Source organism: Musa acuminata, chromosome BXJ1-9, assembly GCF_036884655.1.
Source record: "Musa acuminata AAA Group cultivar baxijiao chromosome BXJ1-9, Cavendish_Baxijiao_AAA, whole genome shotgun sequence".
Taxonomy (NCBI): Eukaryota; Viridiplantae; Streptophyta; class Magnoliopsida; order Zingiberales; family Musaceae; genus Musa; species Musa acuminata.
Window position 1 is genome coordinate 40482501 of NC_088335.1, and position 24679 is coordinate 40507179.

General features: G+C 40.9%; 2 protein-coding genes across 2 annotated transcripts; both read right to left on the bottom strand.

Annotated features, from left to right (window-relative positions):
* Positions 1 to 1524: 1524 nt before the first annotated feature.
* Positions 1525 to 2046, bottom strand: LOC135594110 (NAC transcription factor 29-like). The gene has a single exon (XM_065084529.1). It carries the CDS (start codon positions 2044 to 2046, stop codon positions 1525 to 1527), a length of 522 nt encoding a protein of 173 aa, XP_064940601.1.
* Positions 2047 to 5141: 3095 nt separating this feature from the next.
* LOC103976025 (phospholipase A1-II 5-like) lies at positions 5142 to 6525 on the bottom strand. The gene has a single exon (XM_009391199.3). The coding sequence runs from the start codon at positions 6473 to 6475 to the stop codon at positions 5345 to 5347; it is 1131 nt and encodes a 376-aa protein (XP_009389474.2). The 5' UTR covers positions 6476 to 6525; the 3' UTR covers positions 5142 to 5344.
* Positions 6526 to 24679: the final 18154 nt, after the last annotated feature.

Genomic DNA, 24679 nt, shown 5'->3' on the forward strand with positions numbered 1-24679 from the left:
TGAAGCGATTTAGGGCCTATAAATACCCTTCTCATGCTTTCTTGAATGAGCATGAAAAAACTTGTGATTTGAAGTTTGTAAACTCTCTTAAAGTATTGTATCTCTTCCTCTTTGAGTTTAGAAGTATTTTTAAGAGAGGAATGAGGTCTTATTGTAAAAGAGAGGTGTGAATGTTCTCTCTTGAGCTTGTGAAAGGGAGAAAGGGTTATAACAAGTGTTGGAAAATCTTGGGACGATGTTATATGTGTAGCGGATGAACAAAAAGAGAAATCACAGATTTTCATAAAAAGGTTTCATCGTCGTGTGAAGATTGGTGTGTAAAAATCATAAAATAAAAAATTACATGTATAAGATGTTGAATCTCATATTTTGATGATGAAATCAATTGATTTATGATCTAATCCATGTGTTGAGAAAAGTGATGCAGGACTAACTACGGTCATAAAAAGACAAAACAATTAAAGAATCAAACATTGGGCCAGAGTCAAAGATCAGGCATCGAGCCAAAAGAATCAGACAATGCATTGAGAATAGATGGATTAGGTGTTATGCCAAAGGTTCAGATGATGTGCCGATAGCTCGCCGGGAGTTTGTCGGGAGTTCGCCGAAAGTTTAGAAGTTCGTCGAAAGTTCACTGGAAGTTCAGATAAACAATTAACATATCGGACAATTGAGATTGCTTGTATTGTATTTGTTTTAGTCTTAATTATCGTTAGGTATCAATTTAAGTTAGTATAGGGAGTAATCCTACTAACTCAATTAGGGGCTAACTAGACCCAAGTTAGGGTTAAATTAGGTATGTTATTTGGCCCATTCAGTGATTGGAGCCACGTCATGTGGTGGCACCACCAGGGCTAGTGGTGGAACTACTTGAGGCTCAGCCTCCAAGGTATTGTCTACGTAGTGGTATCGTTAGTAGTTATGTAAGAAAATCTAAGGGTGACATCACATGCACAACAGAAGAACAAAAACCAAAAGTCCTAAAATTTCCCAATGATGTGTTTATCATCATGCGAAGATTGGTGCATAAAATCAGCAAAACCAAAAACTACGTATATGAAATATTATGTTTTATCTAGAGAGATCATATATCCTTGAATCTCTACATATCTTAAGAGATGTACCCTGAGTCGTCATGCAGTTGTTGCACCCTGCGTCGTAGTGCCTCCTTCCACGGCTCCTTAGCAGATGGAGCTACCGATGTCGCTGTTGTAAGTGTGGCCTCCGCTACGAGATCAAGGTCATCAAGCAATCCAAAAATGTCATCGCAAGTCCATGCTTCTAGCATTGCAGGGGGACCCTCGCAAGATGGCTCTTTTCCCAAAACTCCCGTCTCAAGGACACAATAACACCCAAAGACACTTCTTCAGTAGCTCCGGTCCCACATTGAACCCAACAACACCCGGGGATGTCAATTGCCATGCTCTGAGTGGAAGGTCCCACCCTCCATGGCTCCAGCGTTTCTTGGGTATCTACCACAGATGGGGCCTTGGTTGGGAGGCTGGGGCCTTGGTTGTGCTGGATTCAGCACAGGATTATCTCCTCGGTCTCGTAGGAGGGGATCGTCTCGTACAGGCTGGGGTGGAGGCGGTACTCGTGCATTATCCACTGCAGTTCGAGGTTGCTGTCCTTGTTCCTCTTTCCCGGATCACCGCTGTCCTTGAAGAATTTGAGACTCCTCCGAGTCCCGACGATCGTCGCCCTCCTATCTTGATGCGGTATGTCGTGGGGCTTGCCGTTGGTGACCCACCTTCCACCGCGCGTCTTTCGCTTTAGCCTATTGTCCTTGGCTTTGAAGCAGGGCACGCGGACGAAGCAGTAGGACACACCCATGGGAAGGTAGCTGGAGCGGACCATCAATTCCCATGGCACTTTCTTGTACACCTCCATCTTGGGAATGCTAAAGCCGAGGGGGATTCGCAATGACAGATTACGAACCTTGTTGAAGAGGCAATCGCCGATCAGCTCTTCGTCGGTCGAGGTAAAATGGCACCCCATCCACCTCCATGTCTCATCTCCGCCGTCGCTGGTGTTTTCCAACGTCATTACCAGCGAAGGAAGGGGAACAAAGAAGAAGAATGAAGAGACGCGAGAGGGAGGAACGAAGGAGTGTAGCGAGAGGGAAGAAAAGTGGTGTTGCAAGTAAGGGGTATCATATATATAGAGAGGGGGTTGGGGACAATCGAATTAGGAAACACCCAAAGTCTCCTGCTTCGAACCGGAATCGAACAAAAGATTATGTTTTATTTATATTTATTATATTTATTCTTATTTTTCATAGCGTTTAGTGGAGAGAGGGCAATCGAATTAGGAAACACCCAAAGTTTCCTAATTTAAATAGGAATCGATCAAAGATTATGTTTTGTTTATATATATTATATTTATTTTTGTTCTTCATTGCTCAGTTAGGGAGAGGTAAAAACGAATTAGAAAACATTCAATCAAATTTGAAAGTTACTTGCCTATCAAAATCTTTTGCACAAATGTGATTCCCTGTTTTAAGCAAGGAATTAATTCATATACAAAGAAATGAAGTTTCACACAATTCAATTAAAATACATTATGATTTGTGTAATTTTATGTTTGGACAGGACAATTACACATGTATATATAACAATGGTTATAGAGTGATCATAACACCTACATATCTAGTTAAAGCGCAACAGTATATTATTATTATTATTATTATTTTGGTCAATGAACTGCACAAACTACTCTTGGTATTAGGTACTTGTCCTTCAAGAAATTTCTCACCTTGTTTACTAGCATATGGCTGGTCTTCCCCATGATCGTGTTGACATCGTTGTCCTCCTTGTCATCCCACCTGATCAGCGATAGTGTGAAAGGTCACTTCTAGATCATGGATGCCCCTGCTTCAATTACTCTCGACTTCTCTGAAACCACTTCTACAACTATGTCAAAATCGATGCGGCATATCTGGAACAGGGGTGTTTCTTGTTCCTGACATGCAGTACTTCAAGGTCCGACTATTGCTCCAAGCTGTCATGAAAGACCTCATTCTTGACTTGCAAGGAATCAAACACAATTTTGCATACTGGGAATTACTCCTCTCCAATCTTAGATAATCCATTCTTCATTATATCATAAGCACTTAAGATGGTAAGGATGCCTCCTAAGCTATCGTCGACATATACTATGCTCAGTTGCTCGTCTACTAAGACTGGGATCTTTCGCGACGTAGATGTCATGCCAGCCTTGCATGACCTTCACATTTTCGTTGTCATCGTCGAATGGCACGAGAATCACACTAAGATCCTCAAAAATCTCTGCTACTTGTTTTGTGTCATGCCGCAAGGTAGATATTGCGATACCTATAAGCGTCATCGAAGATTACTATATAGCTCATCCCTTATAAAGATTATTAGAAAGATTGATTGGGCATGGAGATACTCCGCCACATAATAGTCGACAGTACAGGGGAAGAAAACTATGTGAGGAAGGGTGCTCCTTCCTCTCTCTCTTGGCTTCCTCTTACTCTATCTCTCCCTTTTATCTTCTTGGTCTCTTTCTCTCATTTCACTTTATTATCTCGCCCTATCCTTCATCGTCTTCTCTCATCTTTCTCTTTTTTTTGTCTTATTTTTCTCTTGTACCACTGCTTCCTCCCTCCTTCCCTTCACCCTCCTGTTATATTATAGTTATACTCATTAACATAGCATATTAAAAAAAAATTAATTTTTATATAAAAGTATCATAAAACTCACAAATTTAAGTTATCTAAAAAATATATTAATTTTATATAGAAAAATTATTACGCTTGAGATACACGCGAATTGTTCACAGAACACCGCGTGGAACTCCTTTTCTCCCCAAGGGCTTGAGATGGTAAGGGCTCCTCCCAGGCTGTGGCTGAGACAAACTATGCTGAGGCTCTCGTCTTTGTGCAGCTCCACCAACTCTTTTATGTTAGCTAGTAGCTGCTCCCTCGTGCTCTCCTTCATCTGCACATCAGCTACCAAACCAAGGTGTAGAACTCAAGCTAGCCTTGGATGACCATAGCATCCTCGTTGAATGGCACAGGAGTTTCTGAGATATCCTTGCCCCACTCTTTGGTTCGTTTGATCCCGCGCCATACGACGTAGATCTTGCGAACTCCGGAGCCGTCGGCGTGAGCGCTGTTGGAGACCGCTACATAGCCCATCCAACCCTCCGAATAGGCAGGAGGTATTGGACGACGTGGTAATCGGCAACGTAGGTAAAGAAGGTCTGGTCGAGAAGCCTACCCAAGCGGTAGCTGTAATTACCGCTGTACTTCTTTGAGTCAAGTGCCGTGAACATGTTGTGATTCAGAAATCTTTCGCTTTATTCATTCTTAATATTCACGGAATCATCTCGCTAAGCTCAAAGAGTTTGATATACTTTATCAATTTCAAATCTTATATCTTATTATTTTTATGATAATAAAAAGAAAGTACGATATATATATATATATATATATATATATATATATATATATATATATATATATATATATATATATTATGTATATGGATGACATTATTATTTCAGAATTTAATCCTATAGAGATTAAGTAATTTATGAAATAATTGATAGATCGATTTAATCTTATAAAAAATGAAAAGCTCTCTTCCAACTATTTTGATATTTTTAATTTAGATATTTTGAATATTTTTTATCTTAAAAAAATATATTCAAGATCTAAAAAGATGAATATATAAAATGTTAAAGAAGTTGTCACACAACTATATGATGATAGCACTACTATAGATCCACAGTACCAACATATAAATGGCTTTTTATACTTGTCTCTTACGAATCTAGACATCTAATTTACAATCAATAAATTATAATAATTTATATATCAACCCTCTATTACGTATTATTATATAATAAAATGAGTCATATAATATTTAAAAAGGATTCTATTTTTTCTTTATGAACACTCATCAATTCATCTTTATATCTTTATCTGATTGGGAAGGTAATATTAATAATAAAATATTAGTACTAATTTATATTATCTTTTTTTTGAAGTAAATTCAATCAATCAAAGTTTTAAAAATTAGAAAATAATCACAAGATCCACTACTCAAGTTAAAATGTCAAACTAACGTCACCGTCGTAGTAGATAATATGGGTGCCATCTATCTATGCACCTATTTATATATAAAATATATTATCATCCATTTTTACTTCATCGGTTATTAAATAATTTAGCAGCGTGCATTTATTTTACGGTGGGGATGACCCACGAGCCACTTGACTGCTATAGTATGCACGCCTGACATTCACATGCGGTGGGCTGAAGCAGACGACGATACGTGCGTAATTACAGTACGCAGCATTGGCGACACGTGCACATTCACATCCCAGGCGGCGCCTCCACCCAGTCGCCATCCTTACCGAGCACCATTCCTTTGTTCTTCTCCACCCACCACGACGACGGTATTTTAAACTCGGCCACCAAATCGTCCCCGTCCTTGTTCACCAGCGCAGGGCTCCTCTTCACTCTGGTCGGGTCGAAGCCGCCGCCAGCCCCCTCCCACCCGGCCACAGTATGCAGGATCACTTGCAGGTTATGCTTGCCCCCATTCTTCAAGAACCTTGATTGCTCCGAAGCTACATCCAGAACTGTGCCAACGTCAACATAGCCCAGAACTAGGTGTGGCAGGTCAGGAACAGGGTCTCCCTTGTTCTTGACACGTAGTAATCTTAGGTTGGGCTGCTGCTCCCAGCTGTCACGGAAAGCCTGATTCCCCACTCGCGGGGATTCAAACACCGTGGCGCATACTGGGAAGTACTCCTTCGTCTCCCCAATCTTAGACAGCCCATGTTTCACTATGTCATAAGCGCTTAAGATGGCGAGGGCGCCTCCCAAGCTGTGGCCAACACAAACTATGCTCAGGTTCTCGTCTTTGTATTTCCTGACTAGCTCTTTTACTATTTCAAGCAGCTGCTCTCGTGCACTCTTTTTGTTGAAGTCGAAGTTGGGATCGCTCGAGTTGTAGATGTCGCGCCAGCCGAGCATGACCTTCACATCGCTGTTGTCTTGGTCGAATGGCACGAGAGGAATGGTGATATCCTCGAAAGCCTCCATTATTCGGCTGGTGCCGCGCCATACAATGTAGATGTCGCGGCGGCCGATGGCCTCGGCATGCGCGTTGCTGGAGACCGCAACGTAGCCCATCCAGTTGGATTCCTTCAGCACAAAGAGAAACGTTGACAGGGCGTACAGGTACTCCACCACCGCGTAGTTGGCAGCACTGGGGAAGAAGGTTTTGTCGAGAAGGCTGTTCTTGGAGTAGCGACAGCGGCCGTGATACCGGGAGTTGTTGTCGCTGATGAAGGAATCGCCGGTGACCTGGCACATGTCACCCCACATAAGGAGAAGGTTGCGGAGGGTGTCGTCGAGGGGGTCGAAAAGGCCGGACCAGTGGTTGGATCCCAGGAGCTCCGCCCATGATGGGCTCCCAGCGCCACCGGTTTGCGCCATGGTTATGACAGAGAAGAAGGATTATGGATCGATCGACTGTGTTTGTGTTTGGTGGTGCTCAATTTGACGCTATATATAATGCATCAGCCCCAGCACAGCACATGCGCGCTATGTCCTGTTGTAGGACGAACGATGTTATGTTTGATCTGCAACCCTATGCATGGCGTTGGGTGAAATAACTACAGGCTTTGCTTCAGTACACATTCTGCTCAGCGAGGATGTTGACCTAAAGTTTACCAAAGGTAGGAGAAAGCTGTAGGGAGGAAGAGATTTGGAAAAACCAAAATCTTCTCATCTTGATTAATAGGAGATTTAGAAGAGACTTTGACTCCAATTATAATAAAGATTATTATGTTGACTAAGACTCTTAAACTAAAATTCTATCTAGTCACAAAATTATGATTTACTATTCCAACAAAAAAAGCGAGCAAGAAGAAAGATTCAATATTCTAACTAACACAAGCAAACAGGCAAGAAGAAAAACAATAGATGGCAAAGAAATTAGAAAGGAGAAAGAACAGAGAAGTCAACGCATTTCTATGGACCTTTTTCGCATTCTCAGCCAAGTCGTATACTTAGATCTGTAATAAAATTCTTTGATATCAACTTGTATTTCTAAATCATTATATTGTAAACACAATAAAAACTAACGCGAAAACATAATAGCGTATCTCCAACCATTGTTGTCAAGAAATCTTGCTTTAGATGGTGCAGGAAAGCCTTTTTACTTCAAAAAGATGATTGAGCCCAAGGACTAAAATCCTCATATATATAGATGTTCTCCCATCAAGAACATTTATCATCACCAACTCATAACGTACAAGAATTAATTCAAATTTATAACGTTTGGACCATAATGAAAAACTTTAATGATATTAAATATTTAATTTAATAATAACGGTTTCATGGATAATGAATAAAAAACTGAAATCATTTAAACCATAATAAATGAAGAAATTCATGATAATAAATTATGAATTTTAATGAGAACAATTATATTATTATTAAATAAGATATTTAATAATAACGTTTACATTCTCCCACTTGCTCCATACGTTTAGCTTAATAATTTGAATTAATCTTTCTCGAACAACTTTCTTAAGAAATAAATATATGAATCATAACAATAAGTCCTCTAAGAGCGAGTATTATCATCCATGTATCACGATGTATTTAGTTTCTTAATCTTAATATGGTAATATTACTTAATGAATAAACCTTATGTTTATTCTTAGTCTAGTAACAATATATTTTCTTAAAATAACGTGCACATGAATGAGAAAATTTCACAATATATAAGAGTTTCAATATCATTACAAAGTGGAACCAAGTCCTATTTTCTCTACATGATCCTTGAATTTCAAAGATGGCATGCTTTTAATCAAAGGGTCAGTAATCATTAATTCAGTGCTAATATGCTCAATGACCACTTTCTTTTTTTTTACACGTTCTCTTATGGCTAAATACTTAATGTCGATGTGTTTACTTCGACTTTCACTTTTCTTATTTTTAGCCACAAAGACAGCAACTGAATTATCACAGAAAATTCTTAATGGCCTAGAAATAGAATCCATGATTCTAAGCCCAGAAATGAAACTCTTAAGCCATACACCATGTGAAGTAGCCTCAAAACAGGAGACAAACTCAACTTCCATGGTAGAAGTAGCAGTCAAGGTCTGCTTAGCGCTTCTCCAAGAAATAGCTCCACCGGCCATCATAAAAATATATTCTGATGTTGATTTACGAGAATCAACACAATCAACGAAGTCTGAATCTGAGTAACCAATCACATCTAGATTGTCTGTATATCTATACATAAGCATATAATCTTTGGTCCTTGTAGATACATCATCACTTTTTTTTGCAGCTCTCTAGTGGTCCATATTTGGATTACTCTGATATCGACCTAGCATCCCCACAATAAATGTAATATCAGGTCTAGTACAGACTGTTGGGAAATCAAGGGGGGCGACATCATATGCGCAGCGGAAGAACAAGAAAACAAAAATCCCCGATTCCCAAAAAGATGTTCGTCGTCGTGCGAAGATTGGTGCGCAAAATCCGCAAAACACAAAACTGCGTATAGAGATTGTGTTACCTAGGGAGATCGTATATCCCTGTTTCCTTGCAGATCCTCAGGAGAGGGTGAAGGAGGTCAAGCGTCCTCCTCTCTAGCGGTGATCCACACAGCAAGGTTGCGACGACGCTCCTCAAAACTCCAGGCCTACTCTGAGGTGGAGAGGGAGAGGAGAATAGGAAGGGCAAGCAAAGACTCTAGCCTATGAGGCTGTGAATCCCTCCTATTTATAGAGATCCCGTGTCAAAACCCTAATGGGTCCTTTCCCTAGTGGGTATTGGATCTGCATCCAATAAGACAAGGGCTCCGTCGGATATCTCATATCCGAACCTCTACTCATCGCAATGCCTACCATATGTGTGTGACCCTCTAGGCCCAATATCGAGCTGGCCGTGAGTCATACCTGTCAGAACTCCTTCTAACTAAGTGAATTATTATCTCTGTAATAATTCACTCGACTCATCGACTACGGAAGTACTAGGCCACTACGCCGTAGTCCCCAGACGATACAGGGGAATCCAATCCATTGGACCTGTCTGTCCTCAGTTACCATGTACCTATAGTCCCTCATCCATCTAATATCCCAGAGACCGTATATCGAGCATGGTGCTGTCAAACCCATACGGTTTCTACTTGAGTCTCGCTCTAATCGGATTCTCCCGGAGAACTCTTTCTCTCTCAACCCGAATGACCCTGGCCAGGGATTTGTCTGAGCAAGAACACATGGGATATTCCTCTCATGATACCGAGAGTGGATGATCCTCTATCGACACTCAATAGCCCTCGTAAGGTCGACTACCACTCCCAATGACCAGCTGTACTAGATCTGGGAACAGCCAAACCTATAAGTCTGGTATCAAAGAGTGGAGCACTCATACAGGACATCCTTGGTGTCTCAAGTCTAAGAACCAGATACACCACTAGGACTACGGAATCGTTGTCTGACAATAAGGCATCATCAACCATCCAGCATTCCGTAAGCGGATCAATCAGTGAACTCATTCTCCAATGAGCACCTGTACTGTATCCCTAGTGTCCCCACACGAGCAGCTATGAGACCAGCTGCATCCATCATATGGACGGGTATACAGCACACCAGTCTATCCGGTTATCACGATGTCCCTCTCGAGTAACCTATGACCGGGATTATTTAGGATATGTGTTTAAAGGTGAATCGATCTCATTATCGTGATCTCATCACGATCCGATTCCCATTGCACAAATCCAAGGACATCACAATACATATGCATTTATGCAATAGTTATAAAGTGATATACGCCAAAAATATAATAAGCAAAAAGATTCTGTATCAAGTCACACGTGCCATCACTCACGTGATTGGCTTGCTGGGCACTTATGACTAGCAATCTCCCACTTGACCTAAAGCCAATCACCTATGTGTCTGATCCCCATCAGACCCCTGTGACGCTCAAAGACAATCTGAGACAATGGCTTTGTTAGTGGATCTGCAATGTTATCTTCGGATGGAACTCTTTCCACTGCTACATCTCCTCGGGTCACGATCTCTCTGATAAGGTGGAACCTCCTCAGAACATGCTTAGATTTCTGATGAGACCTAGGTTCCTTCGCTTGAGCAATTGCCCCGTTGTTGTCGCAATATAGGGAAATCGGCTCCTCACTATCCGGCACGACTCCCAAATCTGTGATGAACTTCTTCAACCAGACTCCCTCCTTTGCTGCATCTGATGCAGCAATGTACTCCGCCTCTGTGGTCGAGTCAGCAGTGGTATCTTGCTTGGAACTCTTCCAGCACACTGCTCCTCCATTCAAGGTGTACACATACCCTGAATTCGACTTGCTATCATCGACATCAGACTGAAAACTTGAGTCAGTGTAGCCTTCAACCTTAAGGCTATTACCTCCATATACTAGTAAAAGATCCTTAGTCCTTCTCAAGTACTTAAGGATACACTTTACTGCTTTCCAGTGCTCCAAGCCTGGATCCGCCTGATACATGCTCGTGACACTTAGAGCATACGCTATATCAGGCCTAGTACATAGCATGACATACACGATAGACCCTATTGCTAAGGCATAAGGTATCATATTCATGTTTGCCCTTTCTTCTGGTAGTTTTCCATGTCAAACCTTTTGACAATGGTTTCTATGTACCTGGACTGGGACAAGCCAAGCATCCTCTTGGATCTATCTCTATATATTCTAATCCCCAAGATATAGGATGCTTCCCCTAAGTTCTTTATGGAGAAGTGTCTAGATAACCAAGTCTTTACTGTGGATAGCATTCCTATGTCATTCCCAATGATGAGGATGTCATCCACATATAACACCAAAAAGCTAATAGCGCTCCCTCTTACCTTTCTGTATACACAAGGCTCATCTTCGTTCTTAACGAAGTCATAAGATCTGATTGCCTCATCAAATCTTATGTTCCAACTTCGGGAAGCTTGCTTTAGTCCATAAATGGATCTAAGCAACCTACACACCTTATCTGGGCAGTTCTTGGACACGAATCCCTCAGGTTGCATCATATACACCTCCTCCTCCAGGTTCCCGTTGAGGAATGCGGTTTTCACATCCATCTGCCAGATCTCATAATCATAGTGTGCTGCAATAGCCAATAGAATTCTGATGGATTTTAGCATTGCTACGGGTGAGAAAGTTTCGTCGTAGTCAACACCTTGCCTTTGATGATACCCCTTAGCCACTAGCCTTGCTTTATAGGTCTCTACCTTTCCATCTACTCCGATCTTTTTCTTAAAGATCCACTTGCAACCGATGGGTACAATACCTTCGGGTGCATCAACTAGGTTCCAAACCTTATTGGAGTACATAGAATCCATCTCAGAATTCATGGCTTCTTTCCACTTCCCGGAGTCTATACTCATAATAGCCTCCTCGTAGGTCTGAGGATCAATATCCTCTACATCCTCTGCTCTAATATGTCCCACATATCTCTCAGGAGGATGGGATACTCTATCAGACCTGCGTAAAGTTGAAACTTGTGTATTAGATACCTGAACAGACTCGGGCTGTAGAGTGGTGCTTGAGCTTGGTTCTCCAACCTCGCTCAATTCTATCATTCTCCCACTGTCTCCGTCAAGAATGTGTTCCTTCTCAAGGAACACTGCTCTCTTAGCTACAAAGACCTTTTGGTCCTCGAGATGATAGAAGTAATACCCACAAGTTTCCTTGGGGTATCCCACAAATTTACATCGCCCTGTCCTTGATTCTAACTTATCGGGGTTGTGTCTTTTAACATGGGCAGAGCAGCCCCAAATCTTAACTACTTTAAGATCAGGCTTCTTCCCTTTCCATATCTCATATGGTGTAGACACCACCGACTTAGTTGGAACTCTGTTCAGAAGGTAAGCTACGGTTTCTAGGGCATATCCCCAAAATGAGATGGGTAGGTCAGCGAAACTCATCATGGACCGTACCATATCTAATAAAGTACGATTTCTCCTTTCAGAGTCACCATTGAGCTGAGGTGTGTAAGGAGGTGTCCATTGGGATAATATCCCATGGTCCTTGAGGAAGTGAGTAAACTCTGTACTTAAGTACTCACCTCCTCGATCTGATCGAAGAGTTTTGATACTCTTTCCAGTCTGGTTTTCCACCTCATTCTTATACTCTCTGAATTTCTCAAAGGCCTCGGACTTGTACTTCATTAAGTACACATATCCATACCTTGAGAAATCATCAGTAAATGTAATGAAGTAGGAGTAACCTCCAATGGCATGAGTTGACATGGGTCCACATACATCACTATGTATGAGTTCCAACAACTCAGTGGCTCTCTCTCCAGTTCCACTAAATGGAGAGTTGGTCAGTTTTCCACGAATGCAAGGCTCACAAGTTGCATATGACACATAGTCGAATGGATCTAGATATCCATCATTTAGCAACTTTTGAATCCTTCTTTCATGGATGTGACCTAGCCTACAATGCCATAGGTATGCACTGTTCAACTCATCTCGTTTCCTTTTGGACATATTTATATTCATGACATGTGGAGTGGTGTCTAACATAAATAAACCATTATGCAATGTTCCTTTCGTGATGATCTTATCATCTAATAATATCGAACAACCATTGTTCTCAAAAACAAATTTATATCCACTAACTGTTAAACATGAAATGGAGATAATGTTTTTGATAATAGAAGGAACAAAATAACATGCATCTAATGCAATAAAAGCTCCACTAGGCAGATGTAGGGCGACCTCGCCAACAGCTAAAACAGCAACTTTTGCTCCATTACCCATCTTGAGGTCCATCTCGCCTCTCTCTAGTCTCCTAGGCCTTGCCAGAACCTGCAACGAATTACATATATGATAAGCACTACCGGTATCTAATACCCATGTGTTATCATAAGAGTCTGACAAATGGAGACCGATCATGAATGTACCTGAAGCTTCATCAAGCTTTTGTTTCGCCCTTTCTGCAAGGTACTCTTTGCAGTTTCTCTTCCAGTGCCCATCTTTACCACAGTGGAAGCACTGGCCTTTGTCCTTTGTTGGGTCTTTCTTAGCAACCTTTGCTTTACCTTGTTTGTCCTTGCCCTTTCCCTTCTTAAGGGACCTTTCTGCTTTCCTTTTCTTTCTGGTCTCACCAGTGTAGAGAACTGGCTTCTCTTTCTTAATAGTACTCTCTGCCTCCCTCAACATATTGAGGAGCTCTGGGAGAGTCACCTCAAGCTTGTTCATATTAAAGTTCATTATGAACTGTGAAAAGGAATCTGGTAGGGACTGAAGCACAATGTCCACACACAAGTTATCCTCTAGGACCATTCCTAGACCTGTGAGTTTCTCTATCCACTCAATCATCTTTAGGACATGGTTCTGAACCGGTGTCCCCTCAGTCATCCTAGCGCGGAAAAGGCTCTTGGATATCTCATATCGTTGAGTCCTTCCCTGTTCCTCAAACAATTTACGGACATGTAGGAGAATGGATCTGGCATCCATCTTTTCATGTTGTCTCTGTAACTCTGGAGTCATAGAGCCCAACATATAGCACTGAGCAAGAGTGGAGTCATCAATGTACTTCACGTAGCGAGCGATCTCATCCTCGCTTGCCCCTTCTTCGGGCGTAGGCATCACTGTATCAAGGACGTACACGATTTTCTCCGCTGTGAGAACAATTCTCAAGTTACGGAGCCAGTCCGTATAATTTGGACCAGTGAGGCGGTTGACATCAAGTATGCCACGTAAGGGATTTGAAAGCGACATTTTCTGAAAATAAAGATGTAGCAAAAATGAATAACATGCAGATTTTGCAAGAAATAAACAATCAAGATATGGACTTCTATCTTAATATGCTCCCACTATTTTACTAACGAGTCACGCGACACCCTCAGCACGTGAAACGGAAGTCTCCGGCAGACTTCTAGTGGGGATCAGGATCCAATCAGCGTCTTAGTGTAACCTCGAGGGACTCGACCAATCACACTAAGCCTAAAAGGTAGACAACTCTTGCCGATCACAACTCCTTGTGATTCCCGTCCTGTTCGGCCTCCGAATCACCATGGCCTCGAGGGACTCGACCAACCATGATGCTCGGTTAAGTCAACACCTTCGTTACAAGATGAGTCTGATTTGATGATATACCCTCGAGGGACTCGACCAAGCATATCATGCCCTCAGGTCACCGGTGACATCTCTATGTCGTAAGCAAGATAGCGAATCGCGATATAGGTGAGTCTCGAGGGACTCGACCAACTCAACCTACACCGGGATTCGGTTCCTACTCATAACGATGGAAGGCCACGTGGGTCAATCTAATTGCCTCACGTTTACCGACTTAATATTATCGAGAGATGTTTATATGATTTGGTCTCCTATTATGACATGTCACACATGTACATATTTAATATATATCTACATCGCATGCAAATATATATACATATCTAGTATGTGTATAAGCAATCACACCAGATGATCATGGACCACAACCTAATATGATTAGGCCCGAGCCAGTAGGCCTAATCACTCACATCAAGATCTATGTGTGCAACGGTGCATCTCCATGCCTTGTGATCGTCCATCTCGTCCTCGTTGGTTCCGTCGACATCTTGATGCATCTTCATGCATCACGATCGTCCGTCTCGTGGGTCCCGCTATGGCTTCCACGCTCCCGCTGCGCCTCCTCATGTGATTACAACTTAATCATAGGCACGCAGGCCCGACAATAAACGAGAAATATAATGGAGGTTCGCAGACCTCAATAATAATAATCACAAGTACACACATCACACGGTCCATGATCATCCGTCCACTCATCATACATCACATGTATAAATAATCGTCATTATGTAGGACTACTAGATAATAAAAATAATAATCAACTAAACCTTTTAATTAATTAATATTTTCTGAAATCAGGGATATATAGGGAATTTCTCAATTCCTAAGGGTATTTTCGTAATTTGGACAAAAAACAGAAACTGGAATTTCTTAAATTCCGAGGGGCAAAACTGTCTTTTGCGCAGAAAACCCTAATACCCTTTCCCCTTTTCGCTGCTGCGCCGCCGCCGCCGCCACCCCGCTGGCGGCGGCCTGTGCGGCGAGGGCAAGGGCACTGCCCTCGCCTGCAGGTGGCACGCCCGCTGGGGTTGCTGCCGCTGCAGGTGGGCGCCCCCGCGGGCGCCGCCGCCTTCGCGGGCGGTTCTGCCCGCGAGTCAGCGCCCTGCGGTGCCTCAGCCCGCGCTGCTGCCCCGCGGCGCCTCTGCCCGCGGGCTCAGTGGCCGCAGGCGCTTCTACCGAGCGGGCTCCCAGCCCCGCCGACCGCAAGCCTGCTGCAAGCAGATCGCCGGCCGGCTACTGCAGGCACAGCGCTTGCGCATGCGCCGGCGCTGTGCTGCCTAGCTGCGGCTGCGGCTGGCTGCAGGCATGCAGATCGAGGGCAGCAACTGTTGCTGCCCTTCCTTGCTTTTGCGTCAACGATTTTGACGTCAATATTCTTCCTAAACACAACACACGCAGTTCAAAAACCAATCATTCGCACGAACAACCTGGCTCTGATACCACTGTTGGGAAATCAAGGGGGGCGACATCATATGCGCAGCGGAAGAACAAGAAAACAAAAATCCCCGATTCCCAAAAAGATGTTCGTCGTCGTGCGAAGATTGGTGCGCAAAATCCGCAAAACACAAAACTGCGTATAGAGATTGTGTTACCTAGGGAGATCGTATATCCCTGTTTCCTTGCAGATCCTCAGGAGAGGGTGAAGGAGGTCAAGCGTCCTCCTCTCTAGCGGTGATCCACACAGCAGGGTTGCGACGACGCTCCTCAAAACTCCAGGCCTACTCTGAGGTGGAGAGGGAGAGGAGAATAGGAAGGGCAAGCAAAGACTCTAGCCTATGAGGCTGTGAATCCCTCCTATTTATAGAGATCCCGTGTCAAAACCCTAATGGGTCCTTTCCCTAGTGGGTATTGGATCTGCATCCAATAAGACAAGGGCTCCGTCGGATATCTCATATCCGAACCTCTACTCATCGCAATGCCTACCATATGTGTGTGACCCTCTAGGCCCAATATCGAGCTGGCCGTGAGTCATACCTGTCAGAACTCCTTCTAACTAAGTGAATTATTATCTCTGTAATAATTCACTCGACTCATCGACTACGGAAGTACTAGGCCACTACGCCGTAGTCCCCAGACGATACAGGGGAATCCAATCCATTGGACCTGTCTGTCCTCAGTTACCATGTACCTATAGTCCCTCATCCATCTAATATCCCAGAGACCGTATATCGAGCATGGTGCTGTCAAACCCATACGGTTTCTACTTGAGTCTCGCTCTAATCGGATTCTCCCGGAGAACTCTTTCTCTCTCAACCCGAATGACCCTGGCCAGGGATTTGTCTGAGCAAGAACACATGGGATATTCCTCTCATGATACCGAGAGTGGATGATCCTCTATCGACACTCAATAGCCCTCGTAAGGTCGACTACCACTCCCAATGACCAGCTGTACTAGATCTGGGAACAGCCAAACCTATAAGTCTGGTATCAAAGAGTGGAGCACTCATACAGGACATCCTTGGTGTCTCAAGTCTAAGAACCAGATACACCACTAGGACTACGGAATCGTTGTCTGACAATAAGGCATCATCAACCATCCAGCATTCCGTAAGCGGATCAATCAGTGAACTCATTCTCCAATGAGCACCTGTACTGTATCCCTAGTGTCCCCACACGAGCAGCTATGAGACCAGCTGCATCCATCATATGGACGGGTATACAGCACACCAGTCTATCCGGTTATCACGATGTCCCTCTCGAGTAACCTATGACCGGGATTATTTAGGATATGTGTTTAAAGGTGAATCGATCTCATTATCGTGATCTCATCACGATCCGATTCCCATTGCACAAATCCAAGGACATCACAATACATATGCATTTATGCAATAGTTATAAAGTGATATACGCCAAAAATATAATAAGCAAAAAGATTCTGTATCAAGTCACACGTGCCATCACTCACGTGATTGGCTTGCTGGGCACTTATGACTAGCACAGACTTGAGCATACATAAGGCTTCCTACGGCAAAAGCATATGGGATGTTTTTCATTGATTCCCTTTCAGGGTTATTCTTTGGGCATTGGTTCAAATTGAACCTATCACTCTCACAATGGGAGCAACACTTCGTGAACAATTTTTCATCCGAAATCTTTCTAAAAGTTTATTAATATAGGTTTCTTGTAATAGACCTAAAATACCTCGATGTCTATCTCTATGGATCTTAATGCCAATGACATAAGATGCTTCACCCATATCATTCATGTCAAAATTTTTAGAAAAAATTGTTTCACCCCATGCAGCAAACCCTTATCGTTGGTTGCAAGCAAAATATCATCTATGTATAAAGCAAGGAAACATATTTTACTCCCACTAACCTTCTGATATATGCATTGATCCATTGGATTTTCAACAAATCCAAATGAAGAAATCACTTCATAGAATTTAAAATACCATTGGCGGGAGGCTTGTTTTAAACCGTATATAGACTTCTTAAGCTTGCAAACCAAGTGTTCATCAACACTAGAGGAGAAACCTTCAGGTTGTTTCATATAAACCTCTTCCCCTAGATCTCCATTAAGAAATATCGTTTTCACATCCATTTGTTGCAACTCAAGGTTAAAATGAGCAACTAATGCCAAAATAATACGTAGAGAATCTTTCTTAGATATAGGAGAAAATATCTCCATATAATCGTTTCCCTCTTTTTGAGTAAATCCTTTTGCAATAAGTCTTGTCTTTTATCTCTCAATGTTGCTTAACGAATCTTTCTTAGTTTTAAAGACCCATTTGCAACCAATAGCTTTTATTTCATTAGGCAACTCTACAAGATCCCAGACTCCATTGCTCATCATGGAATTCATCTCTTTTTTCATTGCATCAAACCATAAATTTGACTCTTTACAACTCATGGCTTGTGAAAATGTTTCAGGATCATTTTTTACTCTAATATTATAATCAGATTCTTATAGATATACAACATAATCGCTAGGAATTGTTGTTCTTTTATTTCTAGTAGATCTTTTTAATGTTGTACTAATGGTTCCTTGAGGAACTTGCGGTTCAACTAGTTGTTCAGGAGCTTGTTGTAATTCCTAAACTACTTGATCTATTAGAATACTATCAACAACTTGTGGAATTTCAATAATTGGTTGTTTAGCATTAGTTTATACTTGAGGAGTACTATGAACTATAACCAATCTATCATTTGACGTGGAAGGTTGAGATTCTATATGATCATGTACGGAAACTATGTTCTTTCGCTCCCATTAATCACATCATCATCAAGAAATTTAGCGTTTCTTGATTCCACAATCCTAGTTGTGTGAGATGGACAATAAAACCTGTAACTTTTGGACTTTTCGGCATATACAATGAAATACCCACTAATAGTCCTCGGGTCCAGTTTCTTCTCTTATGGATTATATATCCTGACTTCAGACGGACATCCCCAAATGTGCATATATCACAAACTTAGTTTTCAACCTTTCCATAATTCAAATGGTATCCTTTGGACAGCCTTGGTTAGAACTCGGTTTAATAGATACACAGCCATCTTTAGTGCTTCAGTCCATAAGAACTTAGGAAGATTGGAGTTGCTAAGCATACTCCATACCATGTCTAATAATGTTCAGTTTCTTCGTTCTGCAACACCATTCTGGTCTAGAGAACTAGGCAAAGTGTATTGGGCAACAATCCCATGTTCTTGAAAAACTTAGCAAAAGGACTAGACAGTTTCTTCGTTCTGCAACACCATTCTGGTCTAGAGGACTAGACAGTTTTTGTCAAAACTTAGATATGGTAGTGTGTTTCATAACAAAAATGAAGCATTGGATGCCTTCAAAGTCTTTAAGGCTGAAGTTGAGAACCAATGTGGTAAGTAAATTAAAATTGTGAGATCAGATAGAGGTGGAGAATATTATGATAGATATATTGAAAATGAACTCTTATGTTTTTGTCAGTTTTGTTCTTCTCGTGAGTGGTTACTATCAATGCACTCTCACCCAATTCCATCACTAGCCTCTCTTCTTCTTGAACACATATGGTCATTAATTCATTTATTGACCATTTGTTCTTATGTGTATTGTATGAAATTTTAAAAAGATCATATTGAGGTGGAAGGGTGTTCAGAATATAGTGCACCAGGAAGGATTCTAACATATTAACCTCGAGTTTCTTAAGTTGAGCCGCAATATCTCGTATTTGCATTATGTGCTCACGCACACCTTTTATATTGGTGAGTCTAAGGGATGAGAATTTCATTATTAGGATACTTGCTAGTGCCTTATCCGAAGTGACGAATTATTCATCGATAGCTTTTAGCAATTCTCGGACATTTTCATGCTGGTCAACAGAACCACGTATGCCAGCAGTTATCTTAGTTTTGATAAACATCACATTGAGCCGATTGGATCGCTCCCATCGCTCATATAACGCGATCTTAGTTGGAGTACTGGTATTAGTGCCTATAAGTGGTTCGTCTTTCCTAATAGCATAATCAATATCCATCCACCCTAAATGGAGGAGAACCCTCTCCTTCCATATCTTATAGTTATCACCACTAAGTTCGGGGATATCACATCGAATATCAGAGAAATTAATAGTTTGAGAAACTGCATAAAATCAAACATGCTTATGTCAAAATTTGAAGCTTAATAGATTAAATTACATGTTTTACCAATGTGAAAAATCTAAAAAATATGAATCTCATGACATAAAAATTGCTTGTGGGCTAAATTCTTAATTCAAATAGTCTTTATGATAAAACTATCAAATTATATTCCAATTCATAATCCTTGTGGGTAAATTATGAAAATAATATGATATTTTATCCTGATTAATTATATTAAATATAATAAAAGATCCTGTGGGATAATAATTATTATATGAAATATAATCAGTCACAATATGATATCTAATTACTTATGTGATCCTTATTTTAATTTTATATATAATTTTAATTAATTAATGATGATGTAACTAATTCTTAATTAATTAAGATTATATGGATCACTAGACATTTTAAACATAAAAAATTGACTCATAAGCATAAATTTATATAACTAAATATGCATACATAATATAAGCATTTTATCGACTAAAAATGTTGAAAATGATATTTCCTTATGATTTTCAACAAAATATATCAAGAAGTTTCAAAAAAAAACCAAAATCAAATTATTTTTATAGCATAAAAATGAAAACTCTTTCGGAAAAAGTTAATATACCAAATGTAATAAAATTCTTTGATACTAACTTGTGTTTCTAAATTATTATAATGGAAACACAATTAAAACTGACGTGGAAACAAAATAGCGTACCTCCAACCATTGTTCTCAAGAATTTCTATAGAAGTTTCTTCTTGAACTTTGATACTTCTTAGCTCATAACTCTCGCTTTAGATGGTGTAGGAAAGCATTTTTGCTTTAAAGAGATGATTGAGCTCAGGAACCAAAATCCTCATATATATATATATATATATATATATATATATATATATATATATATATATATGTTCTCCCATCGAGAACATTTATCATCATCAACTCATAATGTTCAAGAATTAATTCAAATTTGTAACGTTTAAACTATAATGAAAAACTTTAATGATATTAAATATTTAATTTAATAATAACGGTTTCATGGATAATGAATAAAAAACTAAAATAATTTAAATCATAATAAATAAAAAAATTTATGATAATAAATTATGAATCTTAATAAGAACGATTATATTATTATTAAATAAGATATTTAATAATAACGGTTACAAGATCACCATAGGAAGTCGATCTAATTTTCCTATTCTTGTTGTGTTTTTATGTCGTCGTATAATTTTAATCTCATATGAGAGGTTGGAATAATTGTTCGTTAGTATTTAGAACTAGATGGATCTACTGTCATGAATTCTCTATTAAATATTCTACACCAAACAGATCGAAATAAATCACATCAAGATGAGTATACTATTGACACCGAGTCGTGAACACAGCACTGCCTCACGTTTCTGGTCCGTAATATGCTACCTGGCCCATCTCTTGATTGTGCAAGAGACGGTCCAATTGAAGACACGTAACCTGGTGACGGCATCATAATGTCAAGAATTACATTAGTATTCTAAGAATTCCCGTTAAAAATACGTAACTATTCAAACATAAATACATATTTGAAAGAGAATGAGAGGTATCCGATCACCTCAGACTGCCCTCTTCCAATTTGAGACGATTTGGATGGAATATCCATCTGCCAAAACTACAACACGCAGAAATTAGATGGTTTCAAAGTCCAGCTTGTTAACGAACTTTTCTAATCGGTGTCGAGGCATCAGCAAGACTCAGTCCGATTGCTGATCGCTGATGTTCAAGATAGTCCTTGTGACGAGACTTCTTCGGGTCGGATTGGGCTTAGGGTTGGCTCGGCATCTGATCCTTTTGCCAGGCTCCTGCACACAGGCTTAGGTTAAAAGGAGAGGGGTTTTCTGACTTGATCTCTCCGAAGATTAAATTAGTACTATTTAGTTTAGAGGAGTTGAGCTTTTTGGAAAAACCTATCCTTTACCAATTAGGGAGGGTTGGTTTTTATGCTTGTGAGGATGCGTTTGTCGTATGCAGTCCATTAACTATGGCAGGCTTCTTGGGCGACCGACTTAAGCCTTCGTGCAAGCGCCGATCGACTTGCATGGATTAGCGCCGTGTGACATCGTCTTAAGCTTTTTGGATCAACTGTGTTGTGTGATGTTGTTTCGTGCAGAAGGGGCAATTGCCCATCTGAGTCCGAGGCTCCATATGTGTGTTGCATGTTACATCAAACTTAAGATTTCACGTTTGTACCGTCATGTCTATTTGACTATGAGCACGTGAGCAATATCTGAAAATGTGTCAGGTTACATTGTAGGATACTCGATATTTAACTGTAGCTGTCCTGGTTCTAACTCTAATTTAAATTATGGCGGCACAAATTGCCCCGATCGCTTATGTTGGTTAATGTCTTCTTAGCTGCTTCCTGGATTGCGTTTGGCAGTATCCTCGCTATCTTCTCGTTAAGCCTAAATCAAGATCGATGCATTTGGACAAGCATGAGTCGGTGATGGAATGCTGAATCTATTGCCTTTCGAATGCCAGATGCCTTTGGATCCATGAAAAACTGATTAGTTTAGCTAGGTTCATTTTGTAGCTGGAATTAGATCTATATGAACTATGCTTCCTCGATTGGAATGCCTGGCAGAACGGATCCTTGGTCATTAATCAGTGTATCGTGATACTCTGTAGGTCTTAATAATATTATTTAAGTTACGGTAGCATTTCTATTGAAGCGTAGGTGAGGGTGTTGTGGCTGCCAGCCTTTGCAAGAATGTTGTCACTCACATGGTAATGATCGATCGGGTTGCCTTCGTCAGTTGCTTTATTGAGGTTCCTGTGAGATTCTTTGAATCGAATTGGTGTGTCATATTCTTCGAGGTTATGGAAGCCACTGTTCGTTGTGAAGAAATTGCTAACGAAAAGATTGGTTTAATATATGCTGATGAGGTAATGATATCCAACTTTTACATGCTTTCATCTATATATATATATATATATATATATATATATATATATATGCAACCTTTGAGGATGTTGAACACCATTCTTGATGCGTTACCGAAGTGGCTTCAACTTGAAGAAGCTCTTCACCATGATCCGGCTCCAGGTTTGGGAAAGAAGCTCAGTGCAACATTTGGACAAGCGCTTGTCTGGGTGAGCATTCCACTCGTGCGTAATGTCCTTCAAAATTTCCAGATTTGGCAGTCCACAACTTTATTTTTGTACGTTATGTTTGAATATAGCTTGTAACTTTCTTTGTTTGTCTTCGTATATATGGTCCCCATGTAATGAATTTCTGCAGATGACTACTGTTTCATAGTGCTATCACTGTGAAGATTAAGTAGTCAATAGCCGTGGACACGATCCGACCTATACATAGAGTTGGTTTTGTATGCCTCTCTAATAAAAGAACATAGAGAAATATGCATGGAGGAATCACTTGATGTTCTCGACATCAGTGTGACGGGGAGGCAGACGAAGCGGACACACCCGTGCGGGAGATAACTGGAGTGGACCATCAATTCCCAGAGCATTCTCTTGTACACCCGGGGGTGGATGAGTTGCGAGAGAGAGAGAGAGAGAGAGAGAGAGCAATCGAATTAGGAAACATACAAAGATCATTAGCACAAATAGAAAGGTCTTCCTAATCAAAATCTCTTATGCACAAACTTGATTTCCTGTTTTAAACAGGGAATTAAGTCAATGTATTAAAAAACGAGATAATTTCCCCATAATTCAATTAAAATATATTAAGATTGATATATATTTATTTATATTTGGATAGGACAATTACGCAAAACGGTTATACAGTGATCACAGCCATCTAAAACGTATGGTCCTATTTTTTCTATGAAACATATAAGGGCGAGGATCTTTCGTGGTGTAGATGTCATGCCAGCCGTGCATGACCTCCACATCTTCGTTACCGTGGTCGAATGGTACGAGAATCACGTTGAGATCCTCGAAACCCTCCACCACTCGTTCGGTGTCATGCCATGCAACCTAGAGCTCGCGAAGCCCGAGGGCGTACGCATAAGCGACGTTGGAGACCGCTATGAGCGTAGCCCATCCAGTTGGAGTCCTTGAAGATTATTATAAACGTTCATAGGGCGTGGATGTACTCGGCCGCGTAGTAGTTGACAGTGCATGGGAAGGACACCTTGTCACTCATGTCGTAGCGACAGCGGCCGTGGTACTTGGAGTGATCGTCGTTGACGAATGAGTCGTCGGAAACCTGAAACATGTCACCGCACTTGAGGAGGAGGTCAAAGGAGGGAGCCGTGGAGAGGAGTCAAGACGGCCGGACCAGTGATCGCCGCGCATGATGGGTTTCCAGTGACGTAAGACACGCATTTAAAGAACGGGTTATCGTAGGCATGTATATAAAGGGTAATCATAGGGATTCATTTAAAGAGGCCCAATGGTCCTCGTGTGTTGATGCAAGTGAAAATGCCTTGGGATTTCTTTTTGGTCTGATATGATAGGCCGTCTTGTTTACTTGAGATGCTCGTTCGATTATGGTCGGAGTAGGCACATGAATTTGTTTTATATTAGAATATTAAATTGAACTTTATCTAATCTTTATGAGTTGAAATCAAAGATTTGGTTGGATCGACTCGATTTAAGAAGAAAAAAGAAATGAAGGTAGAAGTTTTATAAGTTATTGTGTTTAATAAAAAATTTTAGTTTTGAATCGACTCCCTTCTACATTTATAATCTATGCTTCGTGAAATCCCATCATATTTTAAAGAAAATATCCAAAATGTGATATGTGAAACATTGACTAGATTGTATAAACCATGATATGACAAATTTATATTTATTGATCGGATAAAGCAAGCGCACATACACACAACGACTGAGACAATGATCACAACCAAGAAGTTGTCCGATTTATGGCGTAGAGGAGGCTTCGGACTACTTATTACGACGCGCACACACGGAGCACATTACACCAAGTGACAAGACGACGACGACGACGACGACGCGCGTGCATGCATGCACACAGCAATTATTGATTATAATAGCTGCGGTGGAGCTGGC